Source organism: Strix uralensis, chromosome 4 (genome assembly GCF_047716275.1).
Source record: "Strix uralensis isolate ZFMK-TIS-50842 chromosome 4, bStrUra1, whole genome shotgun sequence".
In the NCBI taxonomy this organism is placed as follows: domain Eukaryota; kingdom Metazoa; phylum Chordata; class Aves; order Strigiformes; family Strigidae; genus Strix; species Strix uralensis.
In genome coordinates, this window is record NC_133975.1 from 69942423 (window position 1) to 69960621 (window position 18199).

An 18199-nucleotide genomic window follows, 5' to 3' on the forward strand; every position below is an offset into this window, starting at 1 on the left:
GGTGTCATTTTACAAAGTACACTATTTGGAATGGCAACAAATACTTTTTACAGGGTAACATCTTCAGCTAAAAAGTGCTCATCTTGGCAGCTGACATCAGTCTGAGGATCCGTTCATAATATAGCCACTTACTTTAAGAACTCTTGGTCAATGCACAAGGATCCACAACTGGTTTACACTAACATGGTTAAAGGCACTTTTTTTTTAATGAGGTCCAACTCTTGCCCTTACTTTTGAGGGTGTTTTGCTTTCTTTGAAACACTGATTTCTGTAACAATAGCATCGCAAGTTTGGAAAAGTTTGAACCTCACATGCGGAGGCATTGGTCCTAAAGATACAGACAGACTGATGAAGTATCTGAGGTAAACGGCTCTGACAAAGACTGGCTTTCTAATTCTACCTTAAATAGTGATATTAGCAGAGGCTTATTTTTCAAAGCAGTGACTGTTGAATAAATCAGCCTATGTGAGAGGAGGTCACTTGTAACAGGACTGGTTTTAAGCAAGAGGCTTTCTTTTTATAGCACCACAAATAACCTTTGGTTAATGTGTCAACTGTCTTACAGTTGACCTGCCACTGAAATTTGGAGGGACAGATGTTTTATCAGAGTTGTATTGGGAATATTCCAGTTAGCAAATAGTCTAAATAAAACCTAACATTATCATTTTGAAACTGTAATTAAATAGTATGCTAAATTAATCACTGCTCTTAAGACTAGAGAATTGTACCATAACAGGGTGGCATTATCTGCCAAACGTAGCAGAAGGATTGTTTGATTACTGTTCTTCATGGGGTCTATTATTGTTAAACTTACTCAAGTCCAGTTATAAACTGAGGCATTTTTGTGTCCTGGATAACCCTGGGTGTGGAGGGTTACCCAGAGCTCTGTTTCTGTAGAGGGCAAGGCTTGTCCCTTCCAGGAAAAAGGGGATTGGTTTTTAGAGATCAGGTTTACATAAAGGACTTGAGTCCTCAAGCTGAACTACACGATTATTGCAAATCTGATTGAACTGTCTGCCCTCACTTAGAAAAATCACTGTTTTGTTTTTTTTGTTTTTTTTTTCCCCTTTACAGTTTAGCATCTTTCCTGGCTCCTGTACAACTTATGACTAGCAAAAGGAATAATTAAAGAGTTTTCTAAATTATATTTTAATAAATGGATACCATATGCTCTTAAGCACTGACAGTTTGAAATCTGGTAGTTCACTTACAGAAAGAGTCAGGACTCCCAGAAGTTGAATACCTGAGTGCAGAACTTCCTACTCTACAGCTTAATAAGTAAGCTAAATACTCAGTGAGAGGTGCTGTGAAATGAAACTGTACAAAGAGAGCACAGCAGAATGCCCAGGCACGGTGGGGCTGTGGGCCAGCCTTGAGGCACCAAGGCCTGGCCCTCTTGCAAAATCAAGAACAAACTGACAAATGATAAATTAAACTTGAGTTTCCTTAACTGAGCAGCTGGCAGATCTCTTTGTGAACACAGCATAAGAAATCCACGTAAGAAGCACCGCCATAAATACTCTTGTCTTCTACTAGGAACTGTCGGAAAAACATCTCTGACTGCTCCCGTTGTTTCACTATAGTCAGCTGAAAAGAGAAGAGAAATGTCTTTGTAGGGGACAGGGAGGGGGCAAAACCCCCAAACTAATGAATCTCCACATTTCAGTAGCTGCATTTATGAACACAGGAGAGACAGAGTAGTGTGAATTAAGGTTTGCAGAATAAAACAGTAACCTTTAGACTTGACTAGCTCTGAAAATCTGTTGGTTAAGAATTAAACACATTTGAGATGCTTGTGCCTACAATGCACACTGGAACTCAGTGACATACAGGAGAATTCCTGATACGTAAAACCTTTTGCAGCTACCAGTAAGTTTTGTCAAAGTCAGTGGTGTTCTGGACAGGTATGAGGAATGAGTTGAGGCAGAGAGAAGTTACCTTCATGGTGTAGGGCTTCTGGCTCTGGATGTGCTCCAGTATTGACTTCAGTTTCTTAGAAAAGGGATTGTCCAGGTCAGGCAGTGATGTCTGTTAGAAGGAAAGCAGGGCAGGCTGTTATATGCCAGGCACATCTCCTGTGAATCCATACAAGACTAGCTGCAGATATTTATGATGCAAGTTACTGTGGATTCCATTCTAAACTGGGAAATGCCACCTCCTTCACAAAAACGTCTGTCATCTTAGACACATCCCTCTAAGCCATTTTTCAGTTTAAAATAACCACTATATAAAAATTAATTATCAGGATAAACTTGTAACTATCACAAAGTGTTTTGTTCCAATTTTAGCAATAAGCATTCAATAGGGCTTTATTGTTGCAGATATTAAAGTTTAAGGAGGTTTAAAAATGTTGTGAAAGCTTCTCTCCTGTAAACATTGAGTGTAAAAGTTTATTAGTTTTACATATGTTAAGACACTTCTGCTGGTCACCTGTTTCTGCTTTTAGTTGAATGATGAAAACCTGCCTCACTTGTTTCTCTGATTAGCAGTCTGGTCTTACTAAACCGTAAGTCTCCATGTACTCACAGCCTCGGTGCTGATGTGCGCAAAGGACGGCACGTTGAAAAGCCCCTGGATGAGCTCTGGGGGCGCGCTGACGCCCAGCCACAGGAACACCCTCAGACCATCGGCCAGCAGGAAGGCCCCTCCTTCTGAGAGACGTTCCTCAGAGCAGCGGACAGCAGCTGGGATGGTGTCACTCTTCAGATCCAGGCTGTGCTGTGGGGCAGGAGTACGCAAGAGTTGTAGACTTGGTGCGTTCAAGGTGACTAAAGCTCTAATTAGATACTGAAAAGTAACTATTGAAAGGTTTAGTACATTGTAGTGGTTCCTTTCCAGATTAGAGGAATTGGAAATCAAGCCTCTTCTTTGTCAGTTAATGCACTGTGTGCAAAGGAACACCTGCCATAAGTGGGGAGACACTTGCACACCAGTGTTGATCTTTACTAAAGCTGGCATCTTTCATTAGCCTGGGCAAAAACCTTGTTAAAAGTACAGTGAGATTCTTTGAGGATGCTGGTGTCAGTGACTGATGCCAACTCCCCATTTTCCATTACACTCCTCAGTTCAGTTTAACTAGCAACTCCCTTGCAGTAAAAATGTACTCCAGCGTGGCAGTGTAACACTTGCCCAGCAGACAGAATCTTTCCTGCATCTGCACAATTATAAAACCACAGCATACCAGAAGCAGTTTTACTGGAAACGAAACAATGTGCAAACAACATACTCACAAGTGGCAGAAGCTGGGGATAGAAGAATAACTGGGTGTCAGCCACTCCCATGGAGGTGACCAGCTGCCGCTGGTACGCTCTCTCATCAGTGGGAATTTCTGGCCGCCCAACGAGCACGCAGCTCTTCAACAGGCAGTTCATGTACACTGGCAGCACCTTCATGGCATCGGGAAGGATGAGCTGGGAGGCAGAGAGCACTTGTTCTTTAAGACAGCCCATGGACTGGGGAATGAGCACTGCACTTTCAAACACTGAAATAAACCCCTGCTTGTTTTCTTTGATTAAAGAGAAAACTAGAAAACTTTTTAATATGTGCTGTGTCAAACCAGCTGTTACAGCTCTGAACAGTTAATACATTTAATAAGAATCCAACAGAAACCTATAAACTGCAGTAGTTGTCTTGGATGCTGTCCTGTAACCCATGCTCATTTTTAGGTACTAAACTACAGGGGAGTTACATAAGAAATCGAATTTTAAGTCATATAATTGGGATGTGCTAATAATTCTAATCCATAGTTTACATTCAGGAAGAAGAAAGAATTGGCAAATACAGTTTAAAGGAGATCAAAGGAACTAACTCAAATGCCTCCAACATTGTTGGAGTCCTTCAGCCTTCCTATTGACGTCAGCATTAATGTACAAAAATTGCCAACTGTCATTCAAAAAGTGTCAGAAAGCCAACCCTTCCTGTTATCTTTTAGAGTGCCTCAAAATCTTAAGGAGATAGATAGGGAAATATTCTGAGAGTTGTAGGAGAAATGGAAGTTACATCCAAATGCTTACAGGATTTGGATTTAGTTCAGCCATCTTTAGGTGTTTGAAACAAAAAAAAGACTTGTCAGAAACAGCTGCTGAAAGGATTTGAAAACACCTTCCTGGTGGTTCAGTGAGACCTCCCCAAATGTTCTGAATATATAAAAGAACAGGCTGAAAATAACAGAGATGTCTTGAGAGAATTTTCAAGTAGTGTGGAATAGAAGTAATCAGGTTCCTAGAGCTTCTTACAGCCCTTTGGTAAATAAAGGACTGACTTAGTTAACAGACATCTTACATCACCACGGATTTTTTTTTTTCCCAGGAGTTTGGCCCCATCTAGACATCAGGTATCTCTCATTCCAGCGCACTCTGCACACCACATGCAAATTCAGATTGTCCACTAAGATACAGTGATGTTTCCATTTTTTGGCAGTAACAGTCTTATTTGTCAAAAATTAGAATGGTAACTAACAAGAGGAAAAAAAATAAAAGCTTTGTGAGTCAGCACATGATTCCTGCAGGCAGGAAAAGGCTGTCTAAGCTCCTTTGGGTGAATATAATCATCAGTTTCCTCACTGGCATTGCCCTTTGTTCTGGAACAACAGCCTCCATGTGTTGTAATTGTTACCACTAAATCCCACCTGTCAATTAATTATATGTGGAAAAAAAAAAAAAAGTCTGTCCTGAGGTTTTCATTTCTGGCACTGCTGATGTTGCAGGGGTGGGTGTTGACCTGCTCCAGAGCCCGGCTGGGGGAGGGCAGCAGTGGCTGGGTTTTACCTGGCTGACTGCCGAGGGGCTGGCACAGGTCTTCCTGTAACACGCCAGCATGTGAGCGGTCTGATTCACCAGGATCTCTCTGACCATCTTCAGTGGTTGGCTCAGAATGGCTTTAAAAGCTACAAATACAGAACAATAAAAGAGCATGCTGAAGATGGACGCGTACTCTTAAAGTATCTATATTCTGCTCCCTTCTAGTTTTATTAATCTGAGGCCTATGGCTGCGTGTTTGTCTCTCTTGCAGCCAGCATCCCAGAGGATGTTTATTCATCTTTGCCCCAGCAAATTTTCCCCAGCACCCCTCCAACACTGTGACAGGACATCTGTTTCCACTACCATGCCCTGCACTGCATGTTTCTAGCTCCCTTCACAAGCATTAGATATTTCAAGACATACTGCCATAAAAGTAATACTTGTCTTTTCAATTTTATACTACTTCAGGAGTTGCTCAGGCTTGGAGCAGCAAGTTACAAACCATGATTTCCCACTTCAGCTCCCTTTCCCTCCCCTTCCTCCACCTCAAAGTGAAAAAGGAAGCAAAACCAGTCTGTTACAACTTTACCTGACTTAGCAAAGAAGTTGATAAGTGCATCAGTCTCACAAGTCTTGTAGACATCAGCTAACTGGGAGCTACAGTTTAAACCTATATTGTGTATGCGAAGTCGTCTCTGCCCGCTTATTGATGTGTAGAGGACAGCACACTGCAACAGAGGCACAAATTACCACTTGATTTAAAACAAAAAGCTTCTGTCGTGCAGCAGCCACCTGCATAAAAGGCACACAATTACATCTGAAGACAGCCTAGCCTTGCAGTGCTGCTTCTGTCATCTACAGGCCCAACGTACATACCTCTATTTTTTATGGCAGTATATTAGACATTATAAAAGTTACTAATTAAAATTATAGAAAATAATGACTGAACGGCTTATTACTCATTTGCTACACACTGGTGGTATCATCTGAAAACAAGAGATTGCAGATTTTTAAATCCTACTTTGTAGTTCTGCAATACTTGAACAGTTCAAATAAATATATCTGAAAAGACACCACACAGGAGATGTGAAGCTTGCCGAGAAGCACTCTGCCCATCATGGCAGGGCTTGGCAAAACCTAGTCTTGAAAAGTTGAGTGGTTCTTTTCACATGAGTCGCTTATGGAGTGAGACAGGGGGGTCCTGCTAACCCCTGCATCTACCGTGGGCTTAGATTCTAAAAATTAAGGGTGTAGTTTAAGAATTTCCTTATGACTCCAATTCTATTTCAATATAATGTTGATACTTTAATATAACATATGATGCAAAGGCTGCAGGGCAAACACAGGCTCCAAGCTGCTGTGGTCTGCCGTGCATTAGATCCTGCCACAAGTGCCTCTTCTCACATGAGGGAGCTTCAAGTGCAACGTCTCCAGGGCACACACAGCCCTGTCACTGCAGCACCATGGCTCTAGGGACATCCACCAGGCTGGAGTTTGACAGCGCTGTACTCGTACAGGGGTTAACTGCTGACCAAGGAAATGTATTTATAGGGGCAAGCTAAAAGCCAAGCAGAACAGAAATAAAAAGTTTAGATAATTCTGTGGCTTCGGTCTAGCACCCGCCTGCTGGGAGGAAGAGGGAGCCAGCAGCCAGCTGGCAAGGGAGAACTTCGAGCACGCAGGTACAACTGCTCGTGGGTGTCACAGTCGGGGGGGGGGGGGGGGGGGGGGGGGGGAGGGGAGTCACGTTTGGCACCAGAGAACCACTCTTGAACAGAGATGCCACAAGGATTGCCACAGCAGCAACAGCTTCCATGTCAGTAGTAATGAATCTTGTGCTCCAAATAAACTTACTCGATAAAATGGAAAAAACAGCAGCTGACAAGGTCTCAGTGAGTGTTGAGAAAGCACGTTGGTATCCCTGAACAGAACACGCAGCATAGAGGGAAGTGAACACACGGGTTGTCATGAGGGGTGCTGTGTGTGCTTTCAAGGTAAGATGCCACCTTGGGTACTTCATTAAAATGTTTTCTTATTAGTGGTATCATGTCACCAGAGCCTGTGCCCTGCTCCCACCAGTTCTACACCAAAACAACTGTTACAGCTCCAGAAGTTCTTGCTCACAATTTCATGACATCATTACATGTAATTAAGTTTTTTGTACCTGAATTAAGGCTCCACTGTCTTCGTTCAGTTTGTCATCATGTTTGAACTCCACTGTCACGGCCTTGTCACAGTCAACTGCTGCCATCTCTACGTCTGTGGTGTTGTTCATGTAAATGGCACCAAAGAAGTCTGTAGCCCTGAAGCCTACAGCCACATTAAAACAAAACAAACCACATCCTTTTATTTAAAAATGGCAAATAAAATTGACATAATTTTGTGACTATGGCCAGTAACTTTTGCTTACTGAAACCAGAACCATTTTCCCTCAGGCATCTGCAGCCTCAGGGGGTCCCCACCAGGTGTCCTTGCCGGTGGCATTTTGTGACAGCTGGGCGAGAGGGACAAGCTGACAGGGCACAAAGCTGTGCTGTGACTCTGAGACAACCCAGAACCTTTTGCGCTGTTGACTTGGCCGCTTTGCATCTGTCTGTTTCTCAAATGCTTGCACTTGGGGTAAGAACAAACGCTTGAAAAGCAGACACAGTAATGTCATTTCAAGTATGAAAATGAGGGAACGTGCCAGTGTCCTGCAGCAACACTTTTTTATACAACTTACTTGCAATCCAAGATGCATGCAGAATGAGCAGAAGCCTTACTCCTATTTGAAAAGTAATTGTTATGGAGGCATATACAGGAAGGGCGTATTCATGCGTATTAGTCCATCCAATTACTTTTTTCAAGAGGTACATAATGAAGTTAAACCAGCCGGATCTTACATTTGATCTGTACAGCACGGTATTAAAATTACATACTGTCATACACGTTCCTGTTTATTGTCATTCCCAGCGGGCACCATTACCTGTACTGGTCCGAACCCTCATTATTGCATCAAATCCTGTCTTTTTTTCGATGTCCTTCCTGAGGTCACTTAAGAACTGTGGGCTGTCAGCATCCAGCTGCAAACGCAAAGCAGAAGCCAGGGTTGCAGTTCAGCACTGGGTGGCAGCATAACAGCAGCAACCCAGCCCTCTCCCCCTCCCAGTAACGTCCATTCTTGCCCAGACAGGATTTTAAGGCACAGCCTTAAGAATTAGAGAGTAGCCCTGCTGACATCGCAAAAAATGCTTTTGCAGGTCAGCTCCTGACACAGAGAAAGTCCCCTGCTCCCCAGAGACATTCTCATGACATTTTAAACACGTGTTATTACGGCTTTTTTGGGGGTCATTATCAAGCATTTTTATCTGTATATAGACGAGTATCTGCCTTTCCTGCTCAGATGCCAGCATATGTAGGTAAGTGGATTTAATTTTAAGATACCAACCAGCTTATTACTGTTTCAAGACACATATTTCAGTCTGATGTGTCATTTCTAAGTTTGAATTTTATCCCCTGGAGTTTATAAGTAAGTTTTCTACAGTCACTCTACTTTTATGATAAACATAAACATAGGAGCAGCAGAGTGGCGCAGCGGAAGCGTGCTGGGCCCATAACCCAGAGGTCGATGGATCGAAACCATCCTCTGCTAGCCGGTCCTTCTTTGTTGGGTTGACATAGCACTTAGGGATCTGGTGGAGTTGAGAACAGTCAGTGTTAGTTTAATGGTTGGACAAGATGATCTTCAAGGTCTTTTCCAACCTAGAGGATTCTGTGACATTCTGTGACATCAAAGCACACGTTGAAATGGAAAGCAAAACAACCACCCCCGAGGCGTTACTATCGGAAAGGCAGGGAACCCGCATCACCTACCTGGAAATTGTTGTACTTGTACAGCGTTCCTCCAGTGCACATTGTGACAAGACCCACGGAGGCTACATCCACATACTGGTTTGGGAAGAGGAACAAATTGACGCAGCAGCCATTAGCCACACAATCCCTGGCCAAGGCCTCGTAAGAATTCACCTGAGGCTGGAAGAGTGTCTGCACAGAATTAAAAACCACAAGTGTCATAACATTAGATATCATTGGTAGCCAACCACAATCCAAACGCCCACCTGAAGAAAAAAAGATGACGCGTTTTCAGTGAGGCATGGATTCGATTAAAAACGTGTTGCCCCTGCCCATGTACTCGTATGCAGGGAACCCATTCGGTACGTTCTGAGAGAACCTCATCACTGAGCAGGCTGGCAGCAGCGGCTCTGGGCGGGTGCAGTTACTTGCTGCTGGGGGGTTTCCTTTATCGCTAGGAGTGGCTGCTCTGCCACAGTTTGACCGTGGTGTTCCTGTGGGGCAGTATCAATACACCTACGTAATGGGGGCACAGTGTGAGTGGGAATATTACATGATTAAACAACACATCCTTGTAAAAGAAAATAAATGAAAAAAGATCAAGGCTCTGTCAGAGAAATTCAGCATAACAGCAGTCCCTTGTTAACTTGGAGTAGAAAATACCTTTTCTTTATCTGTATTGAGTAGTTTTTTGTCATCTCTGTTTCTCAGCTTCCCTGGTGCTTCCGCAGTTGGCAATGAAGAATGGAAGATAAACAGTTTTCCAGCACATTCTGCAGCCTGTTTCAAAGACACCATATTGACATATTTATTACTGCTAAGACAAACAAGTCTAATTTTCGTACATTGCGGTATCTCGGGGAACAGTGTAAACTTTCTGCAAGTTCCTCAGAGCTAAATAATTCATTTAGAGACTCAAAACTTGATGGAAGTAAGGCCCGAAACAAACTGGGAACTTTACGTCAGTAAATAATTTAGTCTAGCATACAGATATGTTGGCTGATGCGTTGTTACAGCAATTTCTACACAGAAATCTAAAATCTTGATGGGCAGGTCTCTCTCTGAGACTTTCCAATCGGATACAAGCATTACACAACAAGCAAAAAGTATCAGAAGTACAAATAAATACTAAATGGGATAAAATTAAAAAGGAAACATTATTTAATGGAAAAACTATTTCTTTCAGTTCAGGCACACTAGTGTTCACTACGTTTTTATAGACAAGCGACAATTACATTCCTGTTCTAGATTCCACATTCAAATCTACACTGAAATCAAAACCTGTGATGAACATTTCCTCCTGTCACAAATAAATGAAGTAACTGCCGGTTTTATTCAAGTTTTCTATTCTTATTTAGAACTCCAATATTAAAGAACATGAAATTTACTGAGATGACAAACTATTGACAGAAACCCAAAGAAGAGAGTAACAACAGCAGCAGTACCACAGGCATCTTTGTACTATTAACAAGCTTTTCCACCAAAATTTAGAAAATCCAGTTTATCACTTACTCTTACCCTTGAGACAGTTAATGGGAGCAAACAGAACAGAACAGACTATTTCAGCTGGAAGGAGCCTACAACAATCATTTAGTCCAGGTGCCTGACCACAAGTTACAGCAAAGTAAAATGAAAGCTGATTAGCAATTCTGAGGTCTCCAACTACTGATGAAGTTGGGTGAGGGGAAGGGAGGAAAGAGGGATCTGGCCTTTTCCAGCTCCAGACTTCCAGGTTAAAACTGCAGTAACCCAAGCCTGCAGACACAAATCAGTTTTCATACTCTTTCTCCTCCAGATCTTAAGATGTTCACAAGATAAAGATGCTCCACATTTCAAAATAAGCTATGGCATTCTTCTGGGAAAACTAGAAATCTCTTTGCTATGACAGAAATGCAACTGAATACAGTATGTTACTTTCAGCAGAGCTGAAATTTCACCCCTCATATTTCAAGCATAGTTATCATTAATCACGAATGCCAATTTCTTCAATTCCTTTTAGGAAGCATTCTGCTGAAAACCAAAAGACTTATCAAATACCTATTTGTCATGATACGCATCAGCAATCACTGACATTGCTTTTGACAAATTTTCTAAAATGTATGTATGTTATTTCTAAAAGCATCTTAAAATTGATCTCAAATAGGAACACAATCCATTTTATTCTTTTTAGACAAGAATTGTTTTCTTGAGAACAGGAATATACATATTAATAATTCACAGTGAAAATCCTTATAAGTAACAACTTTAAAATACTGAGCTAAATATAAAGCTTAATTAAGAGCTGCTTGCTTTTATAGCCAACAAAGGAAATTTACAATTACAGCCCTTCAGTTTGTTTTGTAGAAGTCAGGTATTAGGGCAGAGCATACTGATGAAAGAGGTAACCAAACGTCTGTTTCACACACACACCTTCTAGTGGTGTGAATAAATAACAAGAAAGCAGGTATTAATTAAATATTTAAGAAACAGATTAAGAAATGTTATGTATTTTCGGTTCAACAAATTTATCTACTTAAAGTTCAAGCTTTGCTTATACACAGCTCACAGAAAAATCAACTATTTTAAAACACCACTGGCTGTTTTTTGCCCCTACAAATCTTGTGGTGAACCACGGTGGCAATTCTTTTAATTGGTAGCGCTCCATGGAAATGTCAGCACTTTAGGGGATGTCCCAGACATACAGAAAGCAACCGGGGATGCATCTTGACCTGTGGATTTATTTTCAACTGTATTCAAGCTGTGAGAACTTGTCAGTTAAGCAGAAACCCTCCAACCCCCTACCCGATTCAGTCATAAATAATCATAAATATCTTGTTTTGCATAAGAAGTCAGCAGAAGATATGATTTTGCTCTGCCTATTCTTCTGCTTCTGCTGACTCTTTTCCTGCCCTTCACACATGCAAGGACTGGGTATCTGTGCAAACATCCAGAGTATCTACTAGTTCTGTTGCAGTAACTAAACACTTTTTTATTTCTCTCAAATGCTGAACGAGAAACCGACTCCTGCTCCTCATCTTCTCCTCAACATTCATTTTATGTAGAATAGACTCTAGGGACTGTTTTCCCTCAACAAGCAAAATCTGGAAACAGATGGTTAGGCTTGTCAGTGTTCTCATTTTGACTAAAGCAGTTCAAAAAAGTACTCTTAGAATAACAGAACGTTAGCGCTGGAAACAATCAGTGACTTTTTTTTCTAATTTCCCATTGTGATTTGTAGGAGGACTCGGGACTGGCTTTTAGCAAACAATTTCTGCGGTTTATCAAGTCCTATTCTCATTAAAGAGCTGCTTCTCCTACAAAGAGGCACATTCTCACCTTTAGGGCCTCCATGCCAGCCTGAATAACAGGAGCAAAGATAGTCTCACTCTCGTTAGTGTCTGCAAACATCTCTGGAATCTGGTCCAACAAGCTGTGAAAGAGGAAAGGATCAGTCTCAACTGGTTAGCCTATTTAGGATAACTCCCAAACATACCTTCACACAGGAAGATGTTTTCCATGCAAATTTATATTAAAAAAAAAAATAGGAATTTTGATTTCTTAGAGTTCCAGCCAGAATAAAACAGAATATGAATTTTTACATTCTATGAGATGCATTACTTCAAAGCTGGTGACAAAAAGGAACACGCAATAAATAAAAAATAGCTACAAATTAAGAAGTTCTAATGTGCTGTAAGGACTTAGGAGTCCTTAGATCATATCCAGGTGTGCATCATATACATCGCAAGAGGAAAAACATGCAACATGGCACACAGCCACACCCCCTTCCCAGTCTGAAGCAGCACAGCAAGATGCATGGTTTACACCTGGCCTAAATATGCTTTCAAATTCAGCACTGGGGGGTTGTTGATAGCCCTTTTTCTTTGCCTCAGAGGTGGAAATACATGACTTGAAGCATCTGCTGACTTCTAAAGTATTGCAATAAATACACGTACCCCACAAACCCCAGTATCACAATTGACTAAAAGGCATAATGCATATCATCAGCATCCAGATCTTATTCACATATGGAATAATCATACTTTACTTGATCACAACAGATCGAGATTCCTGAAAGTTAACAAGGAAACCATCCAGCAAAGGAACAAAAACTTCTCCAACATCCGAGACCACCATCATCTGAGGCTGAGCTAAGCTGCTTTTTACATTGAAGAAGTGGAGAACCTTGTTATAAGTAACAAAACCAACTCGAATTGCTGAGGATTCTTCTTGCTCTTCTCTGTAAGAAAAACAAGAACAACTGGTTATAATTCTGAAATTCTGACCTTGCAATAAAAGCATTCCTTTGAAATGCAAGGCTGCCTTCAGATCATTATCTGTACTGGGAGCAACAAAGCAAACAACCACTGAGCAGATGTAACAGCCTCAATCTTTGCCTTAGGTCAAATTAAAACACCCTGACAAAATCAACTGCTGTATTATTTACTTAAAAAAAAAAAATTATGTCAACCCTATCATCTGTGCATCCCATCCAAGCAGTCAAAAGTCCCTGAGATAAAGAATAAACCATGTTGTCCTCAAAACATGGAAAAGAGAGAGAGAACAGGACAGTTAGTTACAAGTTAGATACAATCAGAAAATCAGCTTTATTTAGAACACACTGTATTTCAGTGACAGTAACGATCGATGCCTAGTAAGAATAGTAACTAGGCTTGAATGATGTCTGATGACTTTGGTGGGTCAATCTTCAGCTTCAGCAGCACTACTTATAAGCAGCAAAAGCTCCATGGCTGTGCATCACACAGAAAACACACTGTAGACATGACTCCTTATTGCCAGAATGTTCCCAGGCCAACCAACGCCAGCCAAGTGCAGGAACACCACAGGCAGCAGGCTCAGCCTCTGCCTTTGTGGCCGTAACTCCTCTAAGCAGCAGCCCACTCTGCCATCAGTAGCAGCATTATTACTAGTACTAATTAGACCCTTACCAGGTTTGCAGTCCTAAGGTTAGCAAGCTTTTCCCTAAAAGGCAATCCTATTCAAAAATTTGGTCTTAACTACTAATAAAACAGCACCTTCTTGTAGCAGGGTGTTCCACTTGTAAATGACAGATGAAGCCTTTAGAAGAAAAATGCCAGACCGGAAGCCTTGGTACCTGCAATTACTACAGGTTCTGTACAGCAACACTAAACATTTCAGCAGCCTACTTCTGGTGAGATGTCAGAAAACCAGCAAATACCGAGTCCGTAATCTAATACTGTTGCTTGTTTTGCCTGTTTGAAAGTTTCATATTCAAAGTACTGCAACTTGGAAAACCTCATTCAAATCCCAGTTTTGCCACTGATTTAATTTACAACCGAGAGGAAATGATTTAATTTCTCTATGCCTGTTTTCATTTGTAAAAGGGGAACAGCAAGAATTATTGTTTAATCTCACCAGGATGTACAACTGTGTACAACAAAGTTCTTTAAGACTGCAGCAATAGAAACACAGAAATAGCCACGGTGATTTTACTGTGTTTAGTTTATAAAAGAAGTCACTCACAGACTGTAAAAAATTTCACACAAAGAACTATGCTAATCAACAAACAGGATACTATAGCATACCCAGACTCATACAGATGTTACTATCACACCAAAAGTATTTAATAACAGAGCCCTACCAGAGTATTTCCAATTACTAGGCACTTTGGGAAAAAAAAAAATCTATTTATCTTTCACTCTAACCCCTGAAGAAAGGAGTGTTAACCATCACCCTGAGCCTTCACCACAGTAAAGCAGCCAGGGTTTGAAAATATTTATCCTCCTGAGGAGTGTAAAGCCTTGCCCCCCCCCCAAATCAACGGCAAGGCCTCCATCCCGTTCCACCACAATCAACAGATTGCATTTCATGACTTCACAACTGCTTGCAGAATCAAAAGTCAAAGTAAAGAGGAGAAACAACACAAATACACTTTTGCTGCAATTCTTGTTTATTTTTTCTTACAGCAAACAGAAAAAAAACCTGTCAGCTTTCTTCCTGGCTACCAAATCTGTTTGTCTTCAGAGAAAGAAAAAAAAATTGTCATTGGCAGTTTCACAAGCTTCATCTGAAACCTTGAGCTTGGGAGAGAGATAATTCTCATGTACAATCTTTAACTCTCATGTCAGTCTAGAATGTTAGTCTACCATTCATGTTTTATGAGAACACAGCTGGATGAGAAAGGGGCTACTTTGATCTAAAACAAATCAACATTCTATATTGAACACACTCCATAAAGACTCATCTTAAGTAATTCCTCCAAGATTTGCTAACTCAGACAGATGCATCATTTCTGAATGTAAATTTCTAATCATTCCCAGCACTCAGATGCTATTTTCTTAGTAACATGATTAACAGGGAGCATTCAGGAGTTTGATGAGGACAAGGTATTATTAACTTTCTGCACATACAGCACTTTCTTACTTCAAAGAGAAGTACCCACATCACCCTGGTAGTCCCAAAGTTGTTACACAGCAGGTATTTGGGACAATTTTCTCACATACTGCTCTTACCTGTGGCAGTCTGTATGGCACACTTCATCCAATCTCTTTATCATAGTTCTATCATAGACTAGCTGTAAATGTAGCAGCCGATAGCCTATGTAGCTCACACACTATTTAGTTCTTTTTAAAGCCTCAGGATGAGATGTCTGCACAGAAATGCATTCAATTTTTTTTTATTTATACACCTAAAAATCTATTTGCACAACTAGTTAGCCTGATTTTCTGAGCTCAGAAGCATAATTTCTATAAACACATTTCTCTGTATTTCCCTAAATACAGAGTCAGGGGCTTCTGGTTTTGGAACATGTAAGTTTGAAAATATCTGCTCTAAAATTTCTAGCAAGCAAATAATGTCTTTTCTGTTGTGCTGCAAGTCTACAAAAACACAAGGTTCTTCACCCCAGGTCTTGAGCCACCTGCCTTAATCCTTTGCCACCTCTAACTTCTCCCTTCGCAGGCTTACCTGGCACAGGCCTTTACACCAATGGCTGTTTCATGACACAGATGGTTTTGTACCCCAAGTCCTTCCCCTTAAAGATACGAGCACAAGGTGAATTCCCAGCATGGGGCAAATTCCCAGCATGGGGCTTTCACCTCCTGTGGTAACAGCAGGGTATTTTTGCAGGTGTCTTTGTCCAGCAGCAGAAAATGCACATGCAGTGACCTTTGTGTCTCAGCATCAAAATAAAAGTTTCACCACGAATTTTGATGGAATGCCTTACATTTTTTAAATTAATATTGTTTAAAGACTATGGAAAAGTCTGAAGAACCTGCTCTTTAGTTGTTTTTTTATTGCTTTTTTCAGGGACCATGAAAACTTTGACCCTGCAAATAAATTATTTAGCAGCAGATCTCTCCAGAGTGCTGGTGAGGAGAAAAAATAATGTGTCTTTTTTGTGATGCAGATACACTTGCTTTCATTTTTCCTCAACCTTCCCTATTCAAGCCTAGGTGTTTCTAAACTGCCAACTGCTTTTTGTTACTACACTCATGCCTTTTATTATCTTCAGAGTCGTAACCAATGCCGATGGAAAGCTCTGAGATGTGTTCAGGATAATATCAAATACTTGTGTCTCCAGTGTAATCTTTAGTGACTAGGTACTTGAGAGATGTCCTTACATGGGCATCCGACAAACTAACCCCCGACCCTGGACTGGAATTTCTTTCATGCACAGAGATCCCAGAAGGACATATGAGAAAAGATTTTTAACATATCCCAGATTATCTCAAGGATCTCATCTCCCACCCTTCCTCGCTTTGCTCTCTCCATTTCTTAAGTCTGTTATCCTTCTGCAAGTATTGTCATTTGGAATGCATTTTCTTTCTGTATGTTCTTCAATGCTTTTGAATACACCTTCACTGAGAAATGTCTTGTCTACTTAATTTCTCAGTCTTTCACTGCTCTCATTTAACTATGTGTGTCTGCATTATTTAAACTTAAAATGAAAACTATATTAATATAATAAAAACTATACTAAACTACACTAAAATAATATACTGTCATTAATACTGATCAGTAGTAATACTACTACTGTGTGCTTAATGCTCACAAAGCAAATGTGCTATAATGTCTATTGCCCACAAGATTGTTCTCCTCTCAGATACGTAGCAGGACAGAAAAGTCTCACTGCACAGCAAGACGCATTAAAAGTTTTGCTAATTAACAATCAGAGCTAAAGATACAAGCTTCCAACACTATGGTTTTAGAGAGACTTGCCATTCTTGAGTATTCTGGTTTTGATATTTCCCTGTTTTAATTTTGAGAAAAGCTGCATTGCTGTAAAAATCAAATCAAGTCAAAACTATAAGCTGGGACTTAGCTGGTAATACCACTAGAGTTCACTACAAGAAAGGAAAAGAACACAAGCTACATGTACAATTAGTATGACAGATTCTTTCCATGCATATAGCAAGTCCAGACATCAAGTTTAAAAACTGCCAGCAGTGTTAAAATTAACATCTGGTCACTATCACCCCAAAAATGCCCGTACTGTAAACGTGGACATTTTCTGTAGCTTATTTTTACTTCTCAACATTGCAAAGCTGCATGAAAACTGCAGTGTAGTGAGTTAAAGCGAAGCAGACTTCTGTTTCTTTACCTTGGAAGTTTATCCAGCAGTGTCTTCAGTTCATCACATATGAGTTTCACTAGGCCACTGTTTATGTTTCTGTACGATACATCAATCATGAAGATATAAGCTGGTGGCTTTGGAGGCTTGTTGTTCTACAGAAAAAATGACCATTCACATGGAAAATTAGACAGTGTACTGTTATGTCAAAAAAATTTACAGGTGGTACCATATGGCAATCCAAATACAGCGTTCAGTTGTTTGAAAAATGCTACAGATCATAAATAGTAACTATTGCAGAAAGCTGTCACGTGTTGGGTAAAGCCCAACCCTGGAATAAAACATTATTACTGGAAAATAGCATCCTGAAGGAATAAAATATGTAAAGGGTAACAGTTTATTAGATAAGATGAAACGCAAACATCTTCTGCTGGTATTCAAGCGTTTAAACAAATTTGCCTTTTGGCTTTTTTTCTGTACCCATACTGGTTTTGCATTCCCTGTATCAATATGTAATAGCATTTTAGTAAGGTGAATGCTTAAATTCAGTTTTTGTTAGCATTTGCCTCTAACAGCTGTTAAGTGATTTCTAACCAATCTGGAAACAGAAAATACAACTTAAGTACTGTACCAGCATTAAAATATCTCAGTTCTTAGCAGCAGAGATCATCTGCATCCTGCCTGTCTTGCTGTCTCATTCTTCAATGAATTCTGGACAGCTGAACTGTACTTTCAGGAATAAACTGACTTTCTGTAAGATAATCAAAGCATGAGAGTGGAACACTCAATGTATGCAGCAGTGACTTGGGCTGGTATGGACTCCTTTGGGAATTCCTCTTAGTCATACTGTAAGTGGCATACAAATCGTGACAGACACTACTGACACAAGTTTCTGCAAGTAAGCAAAAGTAAGACGAAGCCAGTTTGTTTCCAAATAACACAATGTAATGCTTAGAGATGTATCCAGGAAGATCATATGAAGTGAACATGGCAACAGTAATCAACATACTCCTTAAGATCAGCTTCCCTAATTCCGATAAAGACGAGTAGTGGTCATTACTTGGTGTCAAATGCAGAACAGCTTTTCCATTATACTGTT

The 18199-nt window shown here is 40.5% G+C and overlaps 1 protein-coding gene and 1 non-coding gene across 4 annotated transcripts in view; one reads left to right on the top strand and one right to left on the bottom strand.

Moving 5' to 3' along the window:
• Positions 1-1311: 1311 nt before the first annotated feature.
• The window catches only part of SEC24D (SEC24 homolog D, COPII coat complex component), a 58112-nt gene continuing 41224 nt past the window's right edge, over positions 1312-18199 (bottom strand). For all 3 annotated transcript variants that reach the window (XM_074867206.1, XM_074867207.1, XM_074867205.1), the window contains exons 11-23: positions 17131-17255; positions 12595-12786; positions 11886-11979; positions 9234-9350; positions 8592-8762; positions 7705-7801; positions 6904-7049; positions 5329-5467; positions 4767-4885; positions 3231-3410; positions 2527-2718; positions 1939-2028; positions 1312-1587 (exon numbers count right to left, since the gene is read on the bottom strand). In XM_074867206.1, coding sequence (XP_074723307.1) covers positions 1447-1587; positions 1939-2028; positions 2527-2718; positions 3231-3410; positions 4767-4885; positions 5329-5467; positions 6904-7049; positions 7705-7801; positions 8592-8762; positions 9234-9350; positions 11886-11979; positions 12595-12786; positions 17131-17255 — 1803 coding nt within the window. In that variant the 3' untranslated portion in view covers positions 1312-1446. The remainder of the gene's footprint in view (positions 1588-1938; positions 2029-2526; positions 2719-3230; positions 3411-4766; positions 4886-5328; positions 5468-6903; positions 7050-7704; positions 7802-8591; positions 8763-9233; positions 9351-11885; positions 11980-12594; positions 12787-17130; positions 17256-18199) is intronic.
• On the top strand, positions 8299-8370 carry TRNAM-CAU (transfer RNA methionine (anticodon CAU)). The gene has a single exon. It is a non-coding gene; the product is annotated as a tRNA-Met (tRNA).